At 44.6% G+C, this 24,879-nt stretch overlaps 3 protein-coding genes and 2 long non-coding RNA genes across 10 annotated transcripts; 2 read left to right on the top strand and 3 right to left on the bottom strand.

Annotated features, from left to right (window-relative positions):
• Positions 1–2,535: 2,535 nt before the first annotated feature.
• On the bottom strand, positions 2,536–6,066 carry LOC112879061 (prefoldin subunit 6). Its single transcript, XM_025943387.1, has 5 exons — positions 5,888–6,066; positions 5,721–5,791; positions 5,498–5,622; positions 5,343–5,403; positions 2,536–2,967 (listed from the first exon to the last, which is right to left on the bottom strand). Exons 1-5 carry the CDS (start codon positions 5,973–5,975, stop codon positions 2,920–2,922), a joined length of 393 nt encoding a protein of 130 aa, XP_025799172.1. The 5' UTR covers positions 5,976–6,066; the 3' UTR covers positions 2,536–2,919.
• A 1,785-nt stretch (positions 6,067–7,851) lies between these two features.
• On the bottom strand, positions 7,852–12,295 carry LOC112887577. Of its 4 annotated transcripts, none has more exons than XR_003227592.1 (4): positions 12,117–12,295; positions 9,347–11,645; positions 9,036–9,210; positions 7,852–8,885 (listed from the first exon to the last, which is right to left on the bottom strand). It is a non-coding gene; the product is annotated as an uncharacterized LOC112887577 (long non-coding RNA). The 4 variants fall into 4 exon arrangements; XR_003227595.1 differs by having other exon boundaries at positions 7,852–8,571; positions 8,717–8,885; positions 9,347–12,278; XR_003227594.1 differs by having other exon boundaries at positions 9,347–9,403; positions 10,081–12,278.
• On the top strand, positions 12,295–16,458 carry LOC112887556 (potassium channel KAT1-like). Of its 3 annotated transcripts, none has more exons than XM_025953757.1 (11): positions 12,295–12,751; positions 13,012–13,069; positions 13,175–13,330; positions 13,409–13,466; positions 13,617–13,934; positions 14,581–14,820; positions 14,904–15,002; positions 15,096–15,128; positions 15,220–15,405; positions 15,494–16,022; positions 16,134–16,458. In XM_025953757.1, exons 1-11 carry the CDS (start codon positions 12,736–12,738, stop codon positions 16,244–16,246), a joined length of 1,806 nt encoding a protein of 601 aa, XP_025809542.1. In that variant the 5' UTR covers positions 12,295–12,735; the 3' UTR covers positions 16,247–16,458. The 3 variants fall into 3 exon arrangements, with proteins under 3 accessions (XP_025809542.1, XP_025809535.1, XP_025809551.1); XM_025953750.1 differs by having other exon boundaries at positions 12,854–13,069; XM_025953766.1 differs by lacking the exon at positions 13,617–13,934 and having other exon boundaries at positions 12,854–13,069.
• On the bottom strand, positions 15,356–17,889 carry LOC112887588. Its single transcript, XR_003227596.1, has 2 exons — positions 17,541–17,889; positions 15,356–15,607 (listed from the first exon to the last, which is right to left on the bottom strand). It is a non-coding gene; the product is annotated as an uncharacterized LOC112887588 (long non-coding RNA).
• A 3,897-nt stretch (positions 17,890–21,786) lies between these two features.
• LOC112876736 lies at positions 21,787–24,225 on the top strand. Its single transcript, XM_025940910.1, has 4 exons — positions 21,787–21,966; positions 22,065–22,252; positions 22,358–22,520; positions 23,807–24,225. The coding sequence occupies exons 1-4, from the start codon at positions 21,889–21,891 to the stop codon at positions 24,026–24,028; spliced, it is 651 nt and encodes a 216-aa protein (XP_025796695.1). The 5' UTR covers positions 21,787–21,888; the 3' UTR covers positions 24,029–24,225.
• The last annotated feature ends 654 nt before the right edge of the window (positions 24,226–24,879 follow it).

Here is a 24,879-nt window from a genome sequence, read left to right as displayed (position 1 = left end):
ACGTCTGCGGCCAGCGTGCGGCGCGTACCCGATTATGTGCCTTTGTTTTTTTGGATGATGAAGACCGGATTGTGTACCTGCCGTATGGTGATCCTATTCTTTCTTCCACTGCCGGATTTTGTTCTTGGATGGATGGATGGATCGGGTGCGACGCCTATATCAGAGCCTCTCTGTATTCAGGGGAAATCAGATCTTTTTTCGGTTTGGCCTGGTGTCAACTTGCCACACGCCCACTTGCTCATAAGTCCATATTATCCCTAGCCACGCAAGACTTTAGGAAACAAACTGGCCAAGGGACCTTTGTGCATGGTTTTAGTACTCGAGCGGATGTTGGGCAACCTTTCGGCCAACTTTTTTTAAAAAAATCGATTAACAAAATAAATATTGTGTGAGGCTACCATTTGCTAACTCTTACCAATGCCGTTAGCGGCTTATGTGTAAAATGTCCCTTTTTCGCCTAGCGTGTCAGCATTTGACATTGTACCCTGTTTCTTTTTACGGTAATGCTAGCGTTGAGACGTCCGACGCCAGATAATATCGGACATCCCCAACCCAGCGCACTAATATTGTGTGGGAACTTTTTACATATAATTTTGTTGCGATAAGTATGAGTTAATGTTGCAGCGGGAAAAGCACTCCAACCTCAATGGCCGATGTTGCGGAGGACTTTTAACATGATATTTGTTACAATAGGGATACGATGATGTTGCAATAGGAGTTTAAGTTGATTACTAATGTTGCAGTGGGGGTTTTCAGTTGATTATTGATGTTGCAATATTTATTTTAAGATTGTTCGATGGGCTGATATGTGATGTTGCAGTGGTCATTTTCAGTATGTTTGAGATGTGAGGTAATGTTTCAATAGTTGATTTGCCATGTTATATCTTTTTAATCTAATCAACTAATTCTATTTGTTTTATTATTATTATTATCTTATTTTATTTTTTATGTTGCAATTGTAGTTCAAAAATATCGCAATTATAATTTTTAAATGTTGCAAAAGGCAAGTGTTGATGTTATAGAACTCTGTTTCTATATATTGTCATTCTTATTGGATGTTGCATGAATATAGTCATGTTGTAGCGGGAATTTTCTATCATAGAATCAGATGATAGAACTATATATATATATTTGTAACGTTGCAAAAGTAGTGATTTTGAATATTGTAGCAGTTAATTTCTAATGTTGCGATGGAGCATCCAATGGAAAAACTACCCATCAAATGTCCGGGTGCTAGTAGCTCCATTCTTTTTTTTTTAGAAAAGACAAAGTAGTGAGGGGCCTATATTCGGTTGCAGCTCAATCAAATCTCAAATAATCTTGAAAAAATAAGAAAGATGAACCGGAGCATACTCCCTCCGTCCCATGAAGACTGTTTGTTTAGAAAATTTTAGACATATTACCAGTAGTGAAAAATGACCATGTTACCCCGAATTAATTATAACTGTTGTGATTGAAGACCGTGCTGTTTATTTGGTTGTCTAGATTCTCAATAAATGCAAATGTATTGGAATCTGAAAAATAGCATCTACTTAAGTATTTAATTGGTTCCATGCTCTTATCTATGCAATTATTTTTTAGTATTTGCTATTGTTTTAACTAGATGGAATTTACTGCAATCTAAAAGAACAATCTTTGTAGGATAAAATTTGAAAACTAAACGAACAGTTTTTTGGGACGGAGGGTGTAATTCTCATGTGGAACCTTGGCACGCACTCATCAAGTACAAGGAATGCCAATCAAATATCTATCAATCGAGTTCGTCGAAACTGCCCTCCTTGAAAAATATCCCCTTGTCCAAACTCTTCTGTCGATCGAACTGCCTCCCTGTCTCCGCGGCAAGTGGCCGGCCACATTAACATCTCGAAACGGAATCCTGCAGCAGGTGCCGGCCGGGCCAATTCGAGGTGCTAATTACTATACGTCATCGCCTTTCATCAGCCGACATACACTCAGCCATTAAACTAACTAGTAGGTTACGCTCTATGATGAGAAATCCAATAAGCTAAAGGCGGCCCTAATTAGGTCAGAGGATACGTTAGGTTAGATACCTTGCGCACTAGGCCAGCAGCTGGCTCTAGTCCTTGACTACCTGTCCAACCAAGTGCCACTGCTAACAAAAATTTTAATCTTTAATAACTCGGAAAGCATCACAAAAATTAGTTCTGGGGAAAATATTTGATAGGTGACCTGTGCGCATCATGGAAAGGTGACATGCGTGCCATAGAAAAATAGGCGGGTGCTTTCCTGTGAGACGTGAGGAGGCGCCATGTGAGATGTATGCGAGGTTGGAGACCAAATGGAGACGCAAATAGGCTCCCCTCGCGAAGATGATGGCAGATCTCCATGACTTCCGGGGCTTGGTATCCAGGTTCGAGACCAACAGCCGGCCATGGAAACGGAACCTTTTTTTTTCAGGTGATGGAACCGCTCCTTTGTCTCACACCGTCCGTAGAAAATGCTGAGGGAGCACAAGACAGCCCACTCCAGCAATACAAAGTCACGAATCAATCCGAGGCTTTTCAACACGATTAATTCATGGGGGAAATGATTGTGCAACTTAATTTACGGCAAGAGTTGGAACAACCTTGACCAACATTCCTCTTTCTGAAGCATTCAGTACAGAGAAGGAAACATGGCACGAAATGCAAAATGGTACACCAATAAGTTCATCCGAGGAAACCACTACAAGCCTACCATACACCTTCAACCGAGTGACGGACTTTTACATCAGAGCATCCTGAATAACATTCTATGCTAGAGAGACCTCACGAACGTTTCAATCTCACAGCACAACCAATCTTTCTTTTCAGAGACGAGAACACTGGACACCTAATTCCACACGAAAAAACTGGATGGTATTGGGATATGGGTGGTTGCAGGAAGGCCTTGGACTAGTTGCAATCAGCAAGCAGGTGTCTAGGCCTTAGCTTGTACAGCCTGCATCCTCTGTTGCAACTTGAATATCTGCATAGCAAAGGAGAAGAAGATAAATCAAAGAAAGCTAATACTACTAACCTTACTAGATCAACAATCAACTGTTGTATGCAAATGCACAGTACCATCCTTGCCTAGTATTATGAAGTATGAATTGAAACTACTACCAAACATGCAACCAAGAATATTTAACTAAAGCAAATGGCTTCAAAATCTTTAACTTTTGTAGCACATCATAGTCAATATACAGGCACTTATAACAAAAATTCGCTCGCATTGTTTTTCACAGCTTGACGTAAAAGAAACCAGCTTAAAGTTTTTTCAGGTCCTTAGAGATGCTAAATATTCTAGCCACCTATTGGGAATGTACTTCACTCCTATCGTTCCGCCACATGCTCCAAAAAAGCAGCAGAAAAGCAGAGGGACCTAGTTGCCCATGGAATGGAACCAAGCTCAGAAATCTAAATCCGAGTGGCTAGGTAATACAAAGCAAGGATAAACCTAAATTGAGCTGCAGATGCTTTGATAATCCTAAATAAAGTTTAGTGATAATCCAATCTTGAAGCATCAACTACTAACCCTATTTCAACTCCAATTATCTAATTCATGCAGAGAGTAGTCTGTTATGAACACTACATGCATATCCTTGTTTGTGTATTTAGCTCATATCGTCTGTTAGTGCAATGCATATGCACATATCATATTCCAATGGTTTGCATTGGTCATGTATAAGAATAGCAGACAATTGCGTCAGGGCTGCAGCTTGACACCAGTTCATTATCTAGCTGGATCCAACCCCCTCAATCGCCAACAGCATGCTGCTATAGCAACTGCTAACCTACTATTGCTTTTGATAGTGGCTTCTCACTGCTGGTAGTGTTCTCCAGAGCCAGAACATCTGCTCACAAGTCAGGGCAATAGATCTGGACATAGTGCATAGTGGTGCGCTGCACTCTGAATTGAAGGCATCACATGTTTTGTCTAGTCAAGGTGCTGCTGATTACTCTTCTTGCCAAGAACACTTAGATCAGGAGACAAGAGGGAAGTTCAGATTCTATTTTCTGTCTAGTTTATTTGATACTCTATTTTATCTCAGTCCAATGTTGTCGCCGGACAGATTGCAAGTTACAAAATATGAGTGTATCCATTTGACTTAAGTAAAGATTTAGAACTATACATCCTCCCTCCCTTGCACACTACTAGACTGTACACCTCTTTCAGTGTATGTCTCCTCTTCATCTCCACCTTCTTGTCCAGATACACAGTCACAAGCCTCTCTTGAGTAAAAGACTGGCCACAACAAAATATACTAGATACAAACTCGAATCTAAACCAAGTTAGAGATAAGGTAGACTTCACCAAATGAATAAGTTAGCTATCAGGCAACTATAAGGCTGCTCCAGTGGTTCCATCCCACAGGCCCTTTATGGCTTATCAGTGGGACTTGCTATGTTCTTCTGACAGGAACTTGTACATTCCATTAACCAGATGGTGAAGCTTTCTACATTCCATTAACCCGGTGGTGAAGCTAAATTGCCAGCCAAAAAAACTCAAACAAAGTCCAGAGCAAAATCAATCCATTGATGGTTTCTTGCCCTAACCCAGCGATATGTCTAACAAGAGGATGCGCAACATCATCCCATTCTCTAGAATAAAATGATACTCGGATATTATCCAGCAGAAGAATGATTCATTTTCCACCTCCCTTACTTGGCACTTGGCAGCCAAATCAAACTCATCAGGTTTTACCAGTTGTTGTGTTGCAAAGGGGAGATTCAATAAACCCTAGTGCACTTTATGATACTACTGCAATAGCACTACTTTCAGACTTCAGATTCTAGACTTCTACCACATTAACTTTGCTTGAATATTTTTGTGTACATAATCAAATATTTGTCACAATTATTGCACACCTAATTAAATATGCTTTACTTTTTCCACATAGGGATATTGACCATTATGATTCTAAAAGTGTTGAACAGATTTTTTTTTAAAAAAAGAAATTCTTGGCTATAAGAGAGAAGATGGAAAGTTTAAATGATAATGAATGCAATTTTCCTCAAGGCATCAAAAGATTTGGCATACAAATAGTTCTAGATTAGTTCTGCATATGACCTACTAGTTCAATTGATTTTACTGCAAATCGCAGAGGTTTAGCTAATTCCAGTGACGACCAGGGCAGCAAGGGATTGGAAAGTACAGCTACTGTACAGATAATTCGTGGCATAGATCCAAAGTTCAAAATCATGTACATGGTCCCTGAATAGTTAACTATCCTGATCAGAATACAATAAAGACAGTATATTATATCATGACTCTCTACTTCTCGGCTCCATCCAAATTCAAAAGAAATGCATATGCAAAAAGTTACTGTAGGTAAGTTTGAGAAATCATCTACAACGTACCGATTCCTTCTTGCTGTTCTGCTTGTCCTCCAAATCCTTCAGCGCCCGATCCATCCGCTTCCTGCAAAATAGCCAATCCCACACAATCAGCACAATAACACGAAGACACCACGAGCTGATCAAATTGCAAACCAGATCAGATCAAAACTCCTCACAGCTCTGCCGAGATGTACTCGATGCGCTTCTTGACGTTGGCCTTGGCCTCCGCGAGGTCCTGCTTGACCAGCACCGGGCCGATGAGCTTGTACACGTTCGCCCCATCGTTCAGTAGCTCCAACTCCTGCCAAAGCAGATCAAATCAGACAGTCGCGTCAAATCAACAACCGTTTCGGAGCTGAAGCGAACTAGAAAGTCAGGAAGCGCAGGTCGAGTGCATGCCTTGAGGACAAGCTCATTCTCGCCGACCTGTATGGTGTACTGCTTGCGGACCTGGTGGTTCTTCGCGATGTCTGCGGGGGAGGAAGAGCAGCGGAGGTCAGAAGTGAGATAGGATTTGGAAGCGGAGGCGTGTGAAGGGGATTCGTGGGAGTAGGGAGAGCGCGTGCCTTTCTGGATCTTGCTGAGAGCGTTAGCCTGGACCTCGAGATCCTTCTGCATCTCGCGGACGGCCGCCGGGGTCGACGACGACGCCATGGCCTGCCGGCTGCCGCTGCTTCGTCCGCCGCCTTCCGCTGCCGGCTTCGGGAAGGAGTGGCCGAGTGGGACGTGGGTTGGGCTTTCTTTCGTCGCCCGCCTAGGACTAATTGACCTTTTTCTAACTGGGTTGGGCTGCAAATGGGGGGGCCTGCGTGTAGTATTTGCAGTTCTTGGCCCACTATCTTTCTCGTTTTGCTATAGCAGGAAAATGGGCTTAAAAGGGAAATGGGCCCGTGTATTATTTTCAAAAAAAAAGAAAATGCCCCCCTGTGCGTAGTATTTGCAGTTCTTGGCCCACGATTTTTCTCGATTTGCTATAGCAGGAAAATGGGCTTTAAAGGAACGCACGAGAAGATGGGCCCTTGTGGATTGCATCATGGGTGGATTTCCCACAAAATGAAGAGAGGAGATGAGAGAGAGGGAGAGAGAGAGGAAAATCAGGAACAGATTATGCCAGGTTAAACTCGGAAAGATCCTATCTGCAACTTGCCGGGTCTCATCCTCCGCCCATGATATGCAAAGATGAGGACGAGTGGAGAAGCTGCCTGCCAACCTCTGGTTCGAATGATTGGGCCGGCTTGGCCATGCATGAAGATGCAAACCAAAAGGGCACCTTCTTTTCCTCCCCTCACATGATCACATCCTCCCGGTGCCTTTCACGAATCCCTACCACCCCACCCCCCCCCCCCCCGCATTCTTCATCATCTCTCCCTTTCACGAAATCCCCAGCATTTATTCATCTCGTTCTTGCAAAAACAAAAGAGGAATAATAATCTCCAAATGCAAGCGAGACGTGTGCTGGGCCACCCACCCATGGAATTGGAACCTCCGGGAACCCATGCCCCAATTGCGTGAGCCGAGAGCACGCTCGCCCGAGATTCCACCGCGGCCTCCGCACCGATCCTCGTCGCCGGCATGGCGACGGTACTGTTCGCACGGCGACCGCTAGTTTCGGGAATCGAGGTCGGAAAGGCAGCGCGCGGCGGCACCATCTGCGTATTCTTCTCCTCTCCTTTTCCCCGAAATGCGGCCGGGCATGGCGGTGGCTTCTCAGCCGGACGTAACCACCCCCCCCCCCCCCCCCCCGGGGCGGCGATGGGCGATGGCTCGTCAAACGCGGGGTGTGCACTCACCTAAACCCGCTTTTCGAGATGTTTCTTCGAAAGCTAATTGCACCTGCAACCACCATCAGGGTCAACCAGGCAGGGAAAAGCACTCGAACTGACCCTTGGCGTCGATGCAAGCTCCATTTGGCGGAGCCATACTGGGGACCAAAGCTTCTGATCCACGCCATGGCATGTGTGGTCGATGTCTATCGTTTACTTTCAGGAACAGCACACACGCCTAGAAAAAATAAGAGACAACACCAATATCTCCAATCACCAACGCCAACTCTCAAATTTCCCTACTCTCAAAAAAATTCTCAAATTTCCCAAAGTATCCATTGCATTCGTGTGTGTGTCTTAATAGTGATAGACAACATTGTCCACCGAGTTTCATGAGGATTAAATAATATTCATATCAGCAATTTTGCTAACTTGGCAGTATCATTATGAGGAGAGAAGAGGGCGAGTTTCATCCGACAAGAGACGAGTTTCATCCTATAACGGTACAGTTACTAAATTCTCAGGGTAACTGTACATTAAAATTAAGACAGCGAGATATACACCACCATTAACAAATACGAGTAGAGATGTCATAGTTCTAGCATTAAATTAGCATAGCACGCAATCCGTACTCCCTGTATGTTTAAATTGATACAATTTGATTAGTAGAAAGCACTTAATAATGACTACGTAGATTAAATATTATTGGGAGGAAATAGCCAAAAATCGATTTTGAGCACTCAAATGGCACAACTATTCGGTACGGTCGGGGCAAACCCCGTTATTTCGCTATTTGTAATCCAAAATATATCATGTGCTTGGGCTAATGAGCCCAACCACCGAGATGTATATACACATGCAAGCATATCAGGATACTATAAAAGAAAAGGTTATCCATCTGAAGCCCCTCCCTCTTTCTCAGCACTGGATGATTAGTCTTTGCAACAACAAACAAAGCACACGCGGCCGCACACATTTCTCCAATATTATCGAGCGTGTCGCCCCCCCAACTCCTGAACTCTCCATACGCGACACGATCACTAAACAATTCGTTAACGAGACTCCAGACTTAAAATCATTGTGGCGTTCATGGACCCTCCCCGAGGCCGCTGGGGCCATTGTTTCGTGCCGAACCCGCACTTGTGATGCCCGTGCTCGGGGTCGGGAGGGATCGGGAGTTCAGCGGCGGAGGCGCCGCCACCTAGAGGCGCCGTGTGGACGGGCCAGCGCGATCTCCATTTGTTTATCGCTGGCTGCCCTCCCTTCCCTTCCCCTTTCGGCGAATCCAGATCAAGAGAGGAGGAGCCGAGCCCCAGCCGCACCTGCGCCTGCAACGCGGACGCGATATGGCCGGCAGCCAGGCCGGCCCCACCGGGGTCGGTTTCAGGCGGGGCTCCCCGCTCCCCCACCAGGAGATATGGCAGGATCCGTCGCTGGGCGAGTCCAACCGTGTTGCTGACGCGCCCACGGATCATCGTCGAGTGAACCTGCAAGATCAACCAGCACAATGTTTTAGGCAGATCCTGTACCAGCTCCACATCGTGAGGAAATCTCGAATTGAATTCTCAGCGGCCGAATGGACAGGAGGGAAGCTCGAATTGAATTCTCAATGGCCATTTGGACAGGTCTTACGGATTGTTAGATCAAAACTGAAAGCCTGTGCCGACCTCTAGATGCAAGAACTCTCAATTCGGTGTGCAGTAGTGAACTGAGGTACGCGTACAGTGCATGACCTCGAGGTAGCAAAGTCCACGCTGCAGGCTCCAAAACTTCCAAGTTCCAACGCGGGGCCCCTGCAGTACTGCATGTGACACATAAGCGATGAGAGGGCCGAGACAGTAACATGTTTGAAACGCCATGCGCACAGTGTGGTTATTTCTAAACCACAAAAATAAGCAGTAACGACGTAGTGTTGCTGGCCACAGAAAAAGGGGTGAAGGAATCAACGTACTGAGGGGAAGGTACCGCCGAAATTAAGCCCTCCATTTCACCTTATCATCGCGCTCCCGCAAATGTTCATCCGTATCATTTCGTTTTCGGTGGCACCATCGCCTTTGCCAATTCCACCTCATCTACTTGCGAATTCCACCTCATCTACTTGAGAGAACTTGTACTCCGAATAGGACCTGTCGTGCATGGAACAGCAGTAACTAGTGAGCTGACCGTCATGGGCCCACGCATCGGTTATATTCATGAATTGACATGCGAAAATCTGCGTGTTTGATAAAGATAAAAGATTTATGTAAGCTGCGCAACTCGTACCCAGAAATCTCGCTTAGGGAGACCTGCAAATATCTGCCTGCCCAGAATTTGAGATATCTGCTGAACCATGGAAATGAGCAAATTAGAGACCAAATTATTATCATACAAAATAGCAGAAGGTAGAATTACTAGAAACCACTGCGAATATTCAAATTTAAAATACATATCAACTATACTGGTTTTCAAATAGAATCATGATACCCAAAAAGGAACATAAAAGGTATGCTCTTATGGGCAAACAATGATTCCAAAATGCTGATAATGGAGCAACAGTGCTCAGAGAGCAGATCATATAAGCTACTAATAATAAACAAGCAATAGGATTAGATAAGACCAAGCAAAAGTACAGAATCTGAAGAAGAAGAAGAGCTCACCAAAAATGACTAGTCAGAATGGAACTGATGCACTGGTGATTTGAAAATCTAAACCGACTAGTCCACATGAATTTAACACTCAACATCTAACAATTCAGAAGTAATTATCACTTTATCTGGATTTAGCAATGGTTAAACGCCAGAGAGGTAATTCACCAACTAACAAGTTGAATCTAAACTACAATCAGATCCCATTGAGATCTGATCAGAATGTTCTATGTCATAATGGTACTACCCATGTGAGACCGTTCCCAGTGATGTTTGAGCATAATTGCAATAACCTCGCCACTAGCTCATTAAGAGGGTTGAGCTCCCTCTCAAAGGTCTCCAACAAGAAGAAAGAATCAAGATACATCATACCTATTTGAAAGATGCAATGAGAAAAGAGGAAATCGACACATGCATGCACATGTGTGCAAGGACCGCCACTTCATAGCTCCCCGCCGTCACATGGTCACCAGTGATAATGCAGGGTACATTCCAACAGAAGATGTTAGAAACACAAGAGAACACAAGGATAGGGCTAAATTTTGGGTCCTGCGATGGCTTCAATTATCCAGAAAAGCGGCCAGTTCGGGATACCACAAGTACTGAAAAAGTGTAGTACCATCTGTGCAAAATTTATTAACACCAGTGTGTACAAAACAGCCTATGCAAAAGCCTATCCATGGCCTGACTGCAGTTTACTTGTTTATAGAACGGTTTGTAAAAAGAAACTGTTGAGCAAGTCCATTCAAAATGCAGTTGAGCTTTCTTGATAAGAAATTATTAAAAAAATTATCACAATGAATTCGACAATTCATAGAGCAAACTCAGACAAGTTTGTAAGCATAGAGACTACAAACGTCGCGATACAAAAGAATCAACTAAAAATAGTTCACAAACTAGAAAGAAAGAGGAGCAAGGGGAATGTTGACATCCCAGGTAGAGGATGGACCAATAATGACCTAGATGGAATGCGACCCATTTCAATATATGGAGAACTAACCAGACAGAGACTTGTATGGTTAGCCTATCACCATACCCATGAAAAGTAATAGGCAAACAGCTAACGAATGTCTAATGCCTATCTCTTTCAAAGAAACACATGCAGTTTCCTAATGATGGACAAGTGGCGATGTCTGATAAAATGAGACTATATTTATAATTTTAGCTGCTCTTGTTTCCTAATTCTTGATAAGTACAGAATAACTTTTATTTTCTGGAAAGGAGTTAAGGATATTTTTGCATATATACTCTAGCTCAAGACTTCAGACAAAAGATTTGAATAGAATATGATCTCTGTTCTAGACAAACATACACCTTATCTTTTGTCAAAACTAAATTGTTTATGAGAAAAGTATAGCACAATAACATTTAAGTTTCAGACCAAGAACTGACAAGGCAGTAAATAAAATCTGAGTAATCAAAGTTCAAGAAGAAAGATAAATCTTGCATAAGACACACAAAATAAGATGCATTATTATCATTTAGCAGCATATCCTATCACCAATATAGGCAGCACTTACTCATGTCACACACTTAAATACTCTGTTTGCACAATTATAATAACCTGCATGATATGTGAGCATCTTTCTCAAAAGTAAGCACTACCCAAACAGGAAAATCATCACAAAAGTAAATCATGCATTAATTATTTAGTTAGCACATGGAAATGAACATTAGTGACCCAATAAGAAGGTTTGTCTACTCTGTCTGGAACTTTGATCTGGCCCACCTTCATGAGATTCAAGTGGGTACTGTCTGAAGTCTGAACAGGGACTGGCTGATTCAGCAAGAAAGAAAAACAAGACAGAACTTCAAATAAGATTGTATACAGCTAAAACTTCTGGCAGAAATCACAATAATGCAGCCACAGTCTGTCCAGTCCTCTATGGTCCCAAGAAGACAGGCAGTGGCAGTCCAATCAGTGCACCGGCTAAAGTCTGGTGGCAGTAAATGGTAGGCATCAGAACACGGAAGCAAGGATTAGGCTTGAAGCTTGATAAGATATATTGGAGGAGACCATAAACCATTTATCCAAATTAATTAGCTTAGATGGCCAAGGGACCGGATCCTCCACATCCCACTACAACAAAGCTTACCTGAACTCAATAACCGAAAGAATACCCAAACATAATAAGCATACCCCAAATTACCTCCAGAAATGACATCGATGGTTCTGGCTATGGTGTTAACATTTGCACAAAAATTTGACAATTAGACTAGCTTAGAGGACTATTGCTTCCTGATGAGAATAATACCTCTTCTTTTCCCCCAGTTTTGACTAGGGAACCTATTATCATTACTTCTTTGGGAAAAGGGAGCAAAGTTTTTTTTCCGCAATCTAGTACAAATCACCCAGCCATTTCAAAATAAGGACAGAGTACACAACACACCAGTAAAATAACACATACCACAGACTATTCTTGCATGAAGTAGATAATACCAGCCCATAGGAAGGGCTTGTACTGCATCAGAGTAAATGGTTGAGAAGAGCCTGGGGATGCTTGCCCCATTCCAAAAGTCTCAACATAAAAGATTATCTGGAAAACTTCTTCACTGCTTCAGCTGTAGCTGATCAGCAACTAGCCAAAAGCACTTCCAGAATTTTGTGTGATATACTTTGCCCACTGGGCTCAGCTAACAGTGTCCCACAACACCAAGGAAACAAGCACGCCATGTTGTTTTCCTCGTAAGGCACAAATACGAGCAGCTTCTTGTTTGCTTCAAAGATCCGTTCGCTTTGACCCACAGCCCTGCATGTTCATCACCTGCAGCATATATATATATATATATTGAGAGAGAGAGAGAGAGAGCCAGCATCCACACACCCTCAGGCATATAGAGTTGAGTGGCAAAGAAAGAACAGAAAAGCAAGCATGACTCAAGCTCATTCCAAGTCACGCTTCCAACAATTTTGGGATGGAGTTCAAGTTAAGAGGAGCAGCGACAGCTTCACGATTGAGCTCCTGCCATCTCTTGGTGCAACAATAAATCACTCTAACAAGTTGCAGAAGTTCATCATATCTCCATATGATCCCCGTTATAGGTGAGGTTCTCCCTGCCCTTTGTATGTACCTTATCATGTTGAGTGAAAAAAAAAAACAGCAGCAGCTGACATGCTTTCCTCTGCTTTGTCTGTGTGTCTCAGATACTGGGAGCTGTTCCTTACAGTCCTAGTTATTTACTCCGCCTGGATTTGCCCGTTTGAACTAGCATTCTTGAGGGACTTACCCTCTAAGCTTTTGCTAGTTGAGAACATTGTCAATGGTTTCTTTGCGATTGATATTGTTTTGACATTCTTTGTAGCTTATGTGGACAGCAAAACACATCTTCTTGTGGATGATCGAAAGAAAATTGCAGTAAGGTGCTTACCTAGTTCATAACTGCTTGCTTCTCCAAAACTCCACATTGAATATAGAAAAGACCAGGTAATTCAGTTATGGAACTAACTAGTTATAATCCTCCACAGGTACCTATCAACCTGGTTCATCTTTGATGTATGTTCCACAGCTCCATTCCAACCAATCAGCCTTCTGTTTTCACACAAGGGAAATGACCTTGCTTTTAAGATACTCAACATGTTGAGGCTGTGGCGTCTTCACCGAGTCAGCTCGCTGTTTGCCAGGTTCAAATCAAGTCCAGCTTCTCCACATTTTGATGATGAATAACAAATGGCACAAATTTAATCACCTTCCTTTACCAGGCTGGAGAAGGATATAAGATTCAACTATTTCTGGACTAGGTGTTCAAAACTTATTGCTGTAAGTCTTTCAGAAATTTATGAACAGAAAATAGGATCTTACTTCCATGTTCTCCATAAAAATTGTCAAACTTGCAAAATGCTTTTACCTTTCCTCATTGGAAGAAACCTGCTGATAATAATGTGAAAAATCTGCGATAACAAAACACAGGTTACTCTGTTTGCGGTGCATTGTGCGGGATGCTTCAACTATATGATTGCTGACAGATATCCTGATCCAGAAGAAACATGGATAGGTGCTGTTATGCCTACATTCAGATCGGAGAGCTTATGGACTAGATATGTTACTGCCCTTTACTGGTCGATCACAACACTGACAACAACAGGTTATGGGGACCTACATGCTGAGAACCCAAGGGAGATGCTGTTTGATATCTGTTATATGCTGTTTAATCTGGGCCTGACAGCTTATCTTATTGGTAATATGACCAACCTGGTTGTTCATGGGACCAGCCGCACACAGAATTTTGTATGTTTCTTAACTTATTGGCAAAACCCATTAATCCCAAATTCAATTCGTTTGCATCAAAGGAAAACAACTTAAGTGAGACAAGAAAAATAATAGAATGTATAGGAACAACCTAGCTTTTTTAGCTATAGGTGACTCGGTGGGAAAATGAAATGTGAAACTTTATACAAATAATGCAGTTATTCGTATGCATTTTTCTGCCTTCTACCATGCCATTGATTAAAATGAAGAATTCAAGAGGTCAAAACCCTACACACTATAACACCTACTAAACTGAGAGGAAATCAGAGACATTGTTTAGCTTTAGTGGTCCTACACTGCAAAGGTCAAATAGTTCCAACTGGACTATCCTAATAAGTTCTTACACAAACACCCAGCAGTAGGATTCCAATCAAATAATCAGGTAGGGAACCAATGAATGGAACCTGATTCTTGATAGTCATTACATGTATGTGTTGTAAGCCCAAGTTGTTGCATCCTTTAGTCGTTCAAACATTCTTAGTAATAACAACACCAACAAAGAAGAATAAAATTCAAGAGAAAAATATTCAAAAAAGGTCAAAGCAAGAGCAAATAGAATCACTAAACCCTTCACAAAAACAGTTAGCTTACTTGATCCATATTAGTAATTTTGTGAATGATGCAGAGGGACTCAATCCAAGCAGCTTCAGAATTTGCGGCACGAAATCAGTTGCCCGAGAAGATAAAGCAGCAAATGCTATCTCATTTCTGCCTACAGTTCAAGACAGAGGGGCTCAACCAGCAAGCCATGCTAAATGAACTCCCAAAAGGAATTCGTTCAAGCATAGCATACAACTTATTCTTTCCAGTCATAAAACGAGCCTACCTCTTTCATGGAGTATCCAACAATTTCATTGCAGAACTGGTAATATGATCAATATCTTGGCTAATATTTTCTAATTAACTATACTCTCCACTGCCATAGCTGATAAACTTCCTTGGCATCAGGTAATGGAAGTGCAGACTGAGTATTTCCCACCAAAGGAAGACATAATATTGCAAAATGAAGGGGCAGCCGATATTTATGTAATAGTTTCAGGAGCAGTGGTTAGCTTTTTTTTTACCTCTGATTAGGTTTTGACATATTTTTAAAAGTTCGTTCAGACAGCTAATTAAACTTTATTGTTGCCTTATCTGCAGAATTTAATAACAACAGTAAATGGGAATGAACAGGTAAAGGTTTCTTCATCTTAAATCACAGGGATCTCAGATGCCTGTAAGGTTTCCACATATTACTAACAATGGCTTGGTAATCTGAAAGCAGGTGTATGGAAAAATCAAAGAGGGAGACATGTTTGGTGAGGTCGCTGCTCTGTGTGACTTACCCCAGCCGTTTACTTGCCGCACCGCAACCCTTTCACAGCTCTTAAGAATAAGCAAGATAAGACTAACAGAGATCATTCAAGAACACAGGGAAGACATCAATATTCTAATGAACAATCTATTCCAGGTACAGCTTCATTTTTTTTAAGGAAGCTAAAAATATAGCAGCGATTTCAGCTAAACTGAAGCTCATAACTCTTTATGTCAACGCACAGATGCTGAAGCTGCAGGAAAATTTGCCTGAACTGAATCAACTAGACCGAAGATTCATACACAAGTATGAGCTATTCCATGTTCCTCGAGAAGCATGGTTGTTACATCAGCCGTTCCTACAATACACAGAACACAAATGTGAAGACATTAGTAAGAAGGTCCCAACTTTTGGTGTTGATAATGGTTCAACAAAATTAGTGGCAGAAACAATCCAACTGAGGAAGCCACAGCAAGAAAACATTCATGACCAATCAAACTGCAATTATGGGGCAGCAGATGTGATGGCAAGCAAAGAAGAGGATCATGATGAGGTTCACAAAAGCTGCGAGACCAAAAAAGTAACTGAAGAGTTCTGCATTCAGATAAAATCTGAAGATTGCGATGCAGCAAGCAGTTGGCAAACAAGCCATGAAACAGTGAAGAAAAGAGTTACAATTCACGCATATCCTCATAATGCAACAGGTTATTTAGTACAGAATGGGAAGCTTATCAATCTGCCTGGTTCACTGGAGGAGCTTTTTGAAATTGGAAGTAAGTAAAAGTTTCAAGATTTTACTTATGATTCAGTTATGGAGTATAATCCATAGTATGCAGATGGAAGGTGTACATAGAAATTTACAAGAGGTTTTTTTAACATTGCAGGTAAGAAGTTTCCAGGTTTCCACCCTACAAAACTGGTCAGTAGAGACTATGCTGAAATAGATGACATCAGTGTTATTCGAGATGGTGACCACCTATTCCTTCTTCAGATGTAGAACCAGAATAGCATTAACCTAACCTAACCTAACCTAACAACAACAAAGGCCTCATGCTCTCCAATCTGGCAAAAGCAGCAGATGCAAATCAGGATGTGCAAGTGGAGATATGAAGAGGAAAGAAATTTTTACCCTTTTTATTAATTGTTTGATCATTTCTGAAATGATGTAAACATCTATTATTGCAGAACAAGCTGCAGTTGCATGCAAAAGCCAACAGCATTTGGCCAAAAGTGGTTACCTGGTTTTTCAAAAGTTTTTCTTTTCTATTTTAAAATGAGCATCCAATAAAATAATGGGAGTTCCTCAAAATGCATGTTATAAAGGTTGAACTGTAAAAAAACATTGGTAATGGGAATTAATCCCGAATGCATTATAATGGAATAAAAAATGAAAAATCTAAAAGCAGGTTTGGAACTATCAGAAACTCCCTGAGATGAAATATTCATAAACAGTCATCTTTCCGCAGCCAGCTAGGGTTTGATTCTCATCATATCTGAAAAGAAACTTTTAGGGAGGACACATCTTGCCTAGTCTTGTTACTTTTGTGGATCATGGAACTGTTCAAATTTTAAACTAAGTAGAAGTAGCTAAAAGAGTTCAAGTGATACAGAGCAACGCAGAGCACGTGTCTCTAGTCTAAGATTTGCCCAAGCTGTTATTACCATAGAATTGCCATATTTCTACCTTAACCACAATAAGAAAAATCAACAACATGATACGACCTAAGCACAAACGAGAAAAAAAGAATTACACATTTTAGATAAGGGAACATGAATGTCACACTTGAAATTCAATAGGTAAGGAACCACAGATATGATGCACACAAAAGAACAGTTCATTCACCATTTCAATTTCCGATTTCCATTTTAGCTTATTTTCCGTATATTTCAGAAGAACAATTATTAAGACGCTGGATACTTCCCCTTAGTGGAGCTGCGGAAGAGAGAGGGTAAAGCATATTAACTAGATTTACCTACTCATGCACTGAAATTCGATTACAGTTGGATAAAAGCATACTTCCCCTCGATTCCCACATGAATTGAACCTTGGCAGCCGTAAAATCAATGTGCGAGCGAGACGGGACCAAAACCAGGCCCGAAATGCCAAAGCCTGGTCAGACCATAAACAGCAACCAGACAAAATTTCCTGACAAAGCCAGCACGAAAATGTACGTTCGCTACCCCCCCCCCCCCGGGGACTTTCTTAGCACGGAATAGAATGCGAAACATGTGCGAATCGGAGAACGATTCTCCTAAATTTCACAGATAGAAAACGTGAGCGTTTAACTCACAAGTCAGGAGTGGCGCACGCCCGGTAATCCCGCGGTTCGAGAGGGGTGGGCTGCAGACTCGAGCCCGCACGCGGGATGGGTGGAGCTGCGCGTGGTGGTTGGTAGGTCACCTGAACGGATGGAAGGGACGACGGGGCCGGTCGGAGCAGCGGCGTGCGGGATTCCGGATTCGAAACCGACGGCGAAGGAATCTCGAGAGTGGCGGCGGTAGGCCAGGCCACCGGTGGGCACTCTCGGCAGCCGGGCGGGCGAGCGCGCGGCGGGCTTCGGGAGTCTGGTTTTTTGATTTGATCGCCGCGCCGCGACGAGCCGACGACGGATAAGGAGGAGCGGTCGGGGAGTTCGTGTGTGCGGAGTGGGGCCATCAGATCAGATCAGAGAAGGAAAGAAGGAAGAAGACAAAAGTGGGATGGATGGGAGCGGATCGTCCCCGATGCTGCTGCTTCCTGCGCAAAAGGGCCAAAGGCTATATTGGCCCAAGCGAGCTGCCGGTGGGGCGCTGGACTGGACCTGGACTTGTAGTCGCGCGCCTGGGGCGGGCCGCATGCAGGCCTAAAATATTGTTGAAGCCCGGTTCAGTTTGGGCTCGCTGCATAGGCCGGAACTCCACCGTGCCTGTTGAGCTAGGCCTTAATAAGGCCTATGGGCCTAAAGTGATTCTAGTCGCCAGCCTCTGACCTGACTCTCTCTCTCTCTCTCTGTGATTAGGTTACAACAAATAAATAAGCACCGATCCCAGCTACATCCGGCTGAAGCTGACCGAGATCTCACTCAGTGTTCAGCACGCATGCAGTTCGTAAACATTGCTCACCCCATTCGGTAGCGAGCCGACAGCCGACTGCTCGCCTATCTAGCCACATACTGTACACAGAGGCTGTGGACCCCTGGATGGCCAGACGCACGCTGCAGCCGCCGGGCTGCTTTGCTGGTGAGACAGGGAGCAGCCGGCATCAGTCCCGACCCGACTTGGTAGCACGCATCAGCTAGCCAGCGCGCGCATGGGTCTTGGTCTTGCATGCCCGGCCCAGGCGGGGGCGGGCTCTGCTAGGGACCACCGCACTGGCCGGATCGGTCGTCGATTGGATAACGTACATGCCGCAAAGATGCCCCTGATGCCCGGGTTAAGCTTGGGTTACAGCTTTTTTTGTTTGTTTGGGCTCCGTGCTCGACGTGCGAGGCGCTACGAACCTGCAAGGACTTCCTTTTCTTTTTTGAACGTTCTGAACCTGCAGGCATGGGGACAACGAGAACGAGGTGGTGTCTTGTTATCTGCTAGATCGCCGTCCAGCGTAGTAGTTTGTACTTTTGCTGTTCACCGTGCGCTTTTTCTGTTGTGCGTTGTCGAGAATGCAAACGACATAGCTTGGATTCAGGGGGTTTGAATACTTTGTGAGTTAAGGGGCCGTTTGAATCCCTGAACTAAATTTTAATCATGTCACATCGGATGTTTGAATACCAATTACAAGTATAAGATATAGGTTAATTACAAAACCAATTGCATAAATAGAGACTAATTCGCGAGATAAATTCATTAAATCTAATTAATTCATGATTGGCAATGTTGTACTACAGTAAATACATGCTAATGATGGATTAATTAGGCTTAATAGATTTATCTCATGAATTATTCTCCATTTATGCAATTAGTTTTATAGTTTATATTTAGTCCCTAATTGGTATTAAAACATCCGACGTGATCCAGACTAAAATTAGTTACCGAATCCAAACAACCTTCTTAAGATACGTGAAACAAACTAACCTAAGCGCCTGATCGAGAGATGGAACAGCCTCCGGGGCCAAGCTAGCTGGAAACATCGTTAGGGGCAGCTCATTCGTACACATGAATGGAGTGATTTGTACAGACCATTCGAACTCGATTATGTAGGGTTTCAACTTTCAAGCATAGGAATCTACTACAACTCCTGTAGGTACCAGAATGGTACCCATCCGTCCTAAATTATTAATCGGTTTAGCTCTTCTAGATCCATAGTGTTTGTTATGCATCTGGACATAATATATATATATAGAAAAATTAAAATGGCTAACAATTTGTAACGGAAGGAGTAAATGGAAAGGTAGAGATTTATTATTGCACTCCACACAAGAAAAAGACATGAGGTTTAAGCTCACATTTTTTTTCCTTCTCGAATTTACTTGGGCATAGGAATGCCATTCATGGGAATTTTGACTACTCAATCTCTTTCTTTTAATGTTTTGAACGACCTTAATATATATGAAATACTTTTCAAGCATTTGAATACTCAAAAAGTCGCTTGAAACTCTAGCAATCTAAATGGAAGCCCCATCAGAACCAACTAAGTCTCACTTAGATTGCACCTCTAAGTTGGTGTTTGGCTGTATAGTGGCGGTGACATGTGTGTCGTGAATGACTTTTTCCATGACCTTTCTTTTACTATGGCTTACAAGCCAAGGTGACATGCGTTTTGTTGGTTGTGTTTGTTTGTGGATTGAGCCTTGCAGTTCTCTTTGAGACTTTGAGTCATTTTTATTGTTATGCTTTTTTATTTTTTCTACTATTTTCACTCTTCCTAATAAATTTACAGCAAGTTTCTTGCCGCCACGTGCGTACGTATGTGACGTCTCGCTTCTCACCCCTATCTCCCACGTCGCCCCCAGGCGACGTGAGGGGATTTTGCCTCGCCACCCGAGCACCTCCCCCAGGCCGCCTCCGGCCGCTGCCGCCGCCGGCCAGCCGGCCGAGTGGCTGCGGCCCGCGGCTGGGCCGAAGCCGCTCCAGTTCTCCCTCCTCCTTCCCTCCTCTTTTGTTTTCCCCTCACCTTTGTAAACCTTGACGCCGCCGTTGTCTCTTGCCGTCGCCGTCTCTGGCCGCCGTCGTGAGGGGCCTGCTGGGCGTCCCTTCGCCAGATCTGAGTCCCCCTAGGTGGATCTAGTCGGGGCGCCCCTCCTTCGGCTTCGTCAGCTGCTGGTCATGGGCACCATCACCGGCCTCCGGTTGCCGCCGCGTGGGGCCTGCTGGGCGTCCCTTCACCGGATCCGGGTCCCCGGGGGCGGATCTGGTTGGAGCGCCCCTCCTTCGGCTTCGCCGCCTGTCGGTTGGGGGCACGGGGCTCCGCCGCCCGTGCCATCGATGCCTCGGTGTTGGGCCGGTCGCCCCCCGCGCCGGTGTCCTCTCGCCACCTGGTCGGGGGCGCGGTGCGGTGCGTCGCCGCCACCCTAGTTTTGCGTCCCCTGTCCCCTCGCCCCCTTTCGCCTGTTGGTGTGGAGGGGGCATGCTTGGGTGCGCTTCGGCTGCCATGCCCTAGCCCTGTCGGGGGGCTTGGCTGGGGTGCCCTGCGGCGTGGTGCCATGGCGGCGCTTTGGTGACACATGACTGTTGCTTTGGCTCTAGGGAGGGAACAGGGTGTAGGCAGAAACATTAGGACTGCTTGCGGGCCAATGACGGCGACGCCCTCGAACGTCGTTTACCTTTCTGAACGCGTCATTCCTTCCCTCTCTTCCCTCCCCTCCGGCGAGCTTTCCGGGTGAAAACCTTGATCACATTGGTCGGACGATGATGGCGCCAATGGCGTCGCCCCCTCCCTTGAGGCGTCGTCTTGGAAGCTCTGTCGGATGTCGTGGACGGGTCATTGCGGGGCTTTCGGCCTGTTCGCCGTATACTGGTGGTGGTCGCCGACTCTACTCAGGGAGCTTCTACTTCTACGCCTGTCTTCGCTTAATGTCGTCCACCTCGTCCGGGTTGTGCTAGTCGTCGTCTAGCGGATGCTTTGCCGCCTCTCTCTTCGCTAGCGGATGCTTTGCCGTCATCCTCGTCGTGGTTGGTGCTCGCTGCGGTTCGCCGCCATGGTTGTGTTGGTCGGGTGGATGCTTTGCCACCATGTTGTGTTGTACCGGCGGATGCTTTGCCATCGTGTTTCTGTTGTTCGGGTGGATGCTTTGCCACCATTGTTGTTTAGGAGACCTTTGCACCCTTAGCAATGTTGGTATCTTTTTTAGCTGGTTCAGTTGGGTGGTCGTGTCTAGGTTTATCAGGTTCAATGTGTTTCTTGGTGCTCTTTGTTGGAGTTGGGGTCGCCCGCCACTAGGTTGGTGGTGCTCTGTAAAAGCCTCAATAGTCTCTATCTATTAAAATTAAATACGTGCTCTGTAAAAAAATATATCTTGCTGCCACTTAAAAAAACGGTTTCCTGAAGCTGTTTAGCCCAAATCCCAAAGAAGGTGCTGGTGTGCCCAACTGCTCATGATCCAGTACGCGACTGAGCCTCTGATCCTGAGCGTTCGTTCCCGTCCGGACGGCCACACCGCGAACCTTTCCCGCCCAATCAAACCCAAACCCCCACCGCCCACCCCCGCCGGCGCCGGCGCCGCGATGGAGCTCTCGGCCGCCTTCGAGGAGCGCGTCCGGCAGATGGAGGACGCGCGCAACCACCGCCTCGCCCTCCTCCACGTCTCTTCCGCCGCTCCCCTCCTCATCCACCCCTTCAAACCCTAACTCCCCGGCCTCACCGGCGGCGCCTCCTTCCTCCCGTTGCCTTGTTGACGCAGGCCGAGAAGGAGATCCAGGCAGCCAAGTCCCGCATCCTCTCCGCCAAGCTCGCCGCCGCGCGCCGGCTCGAGCACCGCCGCCTCCTCCTCGAGCGCCGCGCCGCCGACCTCGCCTCCCGGGCCCTCGTCGCCCGCGCCGACATCGACGCCGCGCGCTTTCGCCGCCTTGCCGTCGCCCGGGACCTCAGGTGGGAAAGCCACCAGTGATCCGCCCTTGTCGCTATACCTTCCTCCACCGGAAACTCGGGGCATTTCGTTTTTTAGTTAAAATTCCGCATCTGCATTGCTCGCAGCTCGGTGAGGGATGAGATCGAGGAGGCGGAGCGGAGGGAGGAGGACTGGGACCGCTTCTACGAGGCCAAGAGGAAGGAGATGGAGGAGTTCCAGGAGGTGTCGCAGCGGTTCAAGGCGGAGACTCGCGAGGAAGTGCAGAGACTCAGGGATTTGGTATTTCAAGTATGGTCCCAACCCAATCCTATGCATCCATATAACTATGCTATGAGCTCGTTACAGTTCCTAGCTTGTTTAGTCTAATTGCAACTGGTGACATTGGCATCTGGGTGAAGCTGGTAGATTGTTAATTCTGTTCACTTGGGCGTGTTCAAATCAAATGGCCACAGAGCAGGTGTGTTTAATAGGTTTTGGTCTCTAGCTAGTAGCTTGTCTTCTGAGTTAAAAACTAACCCGTAGCTTGTAGTTTATTGATTGATCTTTGTTGGCCTGCCCAATGGAGTGGACCACAGGGCAAGCTGGAAGCTACCTCTTACCATCTAGTCAAAATGTTGCCTTGCCATTTCATTGCAATTCAGATGGACCGGATCAATGCGCGTGATAAATTCTTGGGCCATGGTTGTTGCCTCGTGAGACGAGTTTGAATTTTCAAGCCTGTGTTGGTATGCATCAACATTTTTGGTTTCATTATTCAAACTGCAAAAAAAAAAGTGCATGGTTATGAGCTATGGGTTCTGTGAAGATCAAGAAAGGCTACTCTGTGTTTGATTGGGTGTGTCGCTTACTAATTTATATGAACACTAAACAAGAATGTGTTATGTTGTCAAATGGTCTGCTAATATATTATAGTGTGTCACTTGCATGTCATGGCAGCATCGAGAAGGATAGGACATTATTTATGGTTGTACTTGGATCATAACAAATTGTCAATGCTAGATCCGTAAAGAGAATCATTGCTGGATAATTTTGGTCTATTAGGCCTAGGTATCAAGAAATAGCTGTTCGTGGAAGCTGTTTGTATAATTTATCTTTTGGATCTTGGTGGATTCTCTATCAGTCCATCTTATCAGGTAGCTATTACTTTACTTGCCCGATGCAACAAAACAATTCATGAGTCATGGTCTCATGGACCATGGTCTGCACATAACCATTAACTTCACAAGCATCCAAATAACATTAATATGAATTTAAAAGACAACCTGTTATTGTATATAAAATCTCCTCTCCTAATAAATTGTTGATTGGTCCATTTTGTTAGCTTTGCAGTGCAATGATATAGTGCAGTAGCAAGGAACTATCAAAAATAATATACAGTTCAAGATCTACTGATCTGATTTCTGAACCAATGAATAGAGAGCCACTGCTCAAGATCCCATCAGGCTCTTACAGCTACATTACTTTTGCCATTGTCCGTGTGATTGTGTCTTCATATAGGGCCAAACTATTGTTCTGCTGATGCTGTGAATTTGTATCTGCATCTGATTAACGGATGGCTAATGTAATGGTTCCAGTTGAAATCTACACTGCAAGAGCTGCAGAGCAGCGAGATGTACTCCAACAACGCCGAGATTGATGCTGCAGAAGCCAGGAAGTCTGATCTGACTGCTAAGAAGGCAAAGCTGGACGAGAGCCTGGCTTCATCCCGCCAGTTCAGAGCGCTGCTGCAGCAGCAGCTCCAGAAAGCTTTCCAGTCACAGGTTCGAGATCAAAACACAGCCCAAACTACCATTTGAAGTCCAGGTCCCATCCTGCATAAGGAAAGCGAGGACCAGGACGTCTGCGTCAGTACGCCCAGTGATTTGTTCATGCCAGATGCGTCGGTTGTACAGGTGAAAGAAATTTGATAGGAACCAAGAGATACAGGGTTTGATTTCGGTTGTTCACCGAAGAACATTTTTCCTGCGATTGTATCATACTTTTTCACGGCGATGGAAGCCTGTTACTCAATTGTTTGCTTCATTGCAACGCGTGATCTGAGTTCAGGACGCTAGCGCCTTTGCCATGCAGCAAGTGCGACGCATATATACTAGCCGCATTTGCTGCAGGATCATTGGCAAAGCGTGAGCCTTTTTCACCCCCAGTGGATTGGATTGGTACTGACGCTGCAAAGTGTGCAGCGTACTCCTCTCATCAATGCGTAGGGCTCGCTGTGTAGGGCTAGTCGCCCCCATTTGCATATTTGCATGCAGCCCAGAGGCAAAGTGGACGCTTTAGGCTGTCTCCACCCATATCCTCCAAATCCCATCCTCTACATCCTTTATTTACAGAATTCTCTACAAGATTCTCTCCTCTATATTTCATTTCTCTCCAACAACGTTCTCTAAATCTCGTTCTCTATACATTAAACCCTATATTAGAAACGTATTTTGTTCCAAATTTTTGTACGTACGTATTTATCATACCTCAAACGCTATGGACATATTTTATTTTTATTTAATTCAGTGTTTGAAATGTAAAGAAAAAATAGAGAAGAGGAGAGAGAATCTCTATATATAGAGGAAACCTGTAACGTTCTCTATTTTAGAGGACCATTTAGAGAACGCTGCTGGAGTAATAGAGAATGGAATCTTCCTCTATATATAGA

The sequence above is a fragment of the Panicum hallii genome, chromosome 1 (genome assembly GCF_002211085.1).
Source record: "Panicum hallii strain FIL2 chromosome 1, PHallii_v3.1, whole genome shotgun sequence".
Taxonomy (NCBI): Eukaryota; Viridiplantae; Streptophyta; class Magnoliopsida; order Poales; family Poaceae; genus Panicum; species Panicum hallii.
This window is presented reverse-complemented; position numbering and strand designations above follow the sequence as displayed.

Coding starts and splice junctions, on each gene's coding strand:
- LOC112879061 (XM_025943387.1), bottom strand. CDS start 5,975: ATGGCGTCGTCGTCGACCCCGGCGGCCGTCCGCGAGATGCAGAAGGAT. Junction 5,792..5,887: donor TCTCAGCAAGATCCAGAAAG/GCACGCGCTCTC, acceptor CCTCCCCCGCAG/ACATCGCGAAGAACCACCAG. Junction 2,968..5,342: donor AGAACAGCAAGAAGGAATCG/GTACGTTGTAGA, acceptor TTTGCTATGCAG/ATATTCAAGTTGCAACAGAG.
- LOC112887556 (XM_025953750.1), top strand. CDS start 12,582: ATGACTCAAGCTCATTCCAAGTCACGCTTCCAACAATTTTGGGATGGA. Junction 13,935..14,580: donor CCAGCCGCACACAGAATTTT/GTATGTTTCTTA, acceptor TGAATGATGCAG/AGGGACTCAATCCAAGCAGC. Junction 15,003..15,095: donor TAATAGTTTCAGGAGCAGTG/GTTAGCTTTTTT, acceptor CCTTATCTGCAG/AATTTAATAACAACAGTAAA.
- LOC112876736 (XM_025940910.1), top strand. CDS start 21,889: ATGGAGCTCTCGGCCGCCTTCGAGGAGCGCGTCCGGCAGATGGAGGAC. Junction 21,967..22,064: donor ACCGCCTCGCCCTCCTCCAC/GTCTCTTCCGCC, acceptor TTGTTGACGCAG/GCCGAGAAGGAGATCCAGGC. Junction 22,253..22,357: donor GCCGTCGCCCGGGACCTCAG/GTGGGAAAGCCA, acceptor CATTGCTCGCAG/CTCGGTGAGGGATGAGATCG.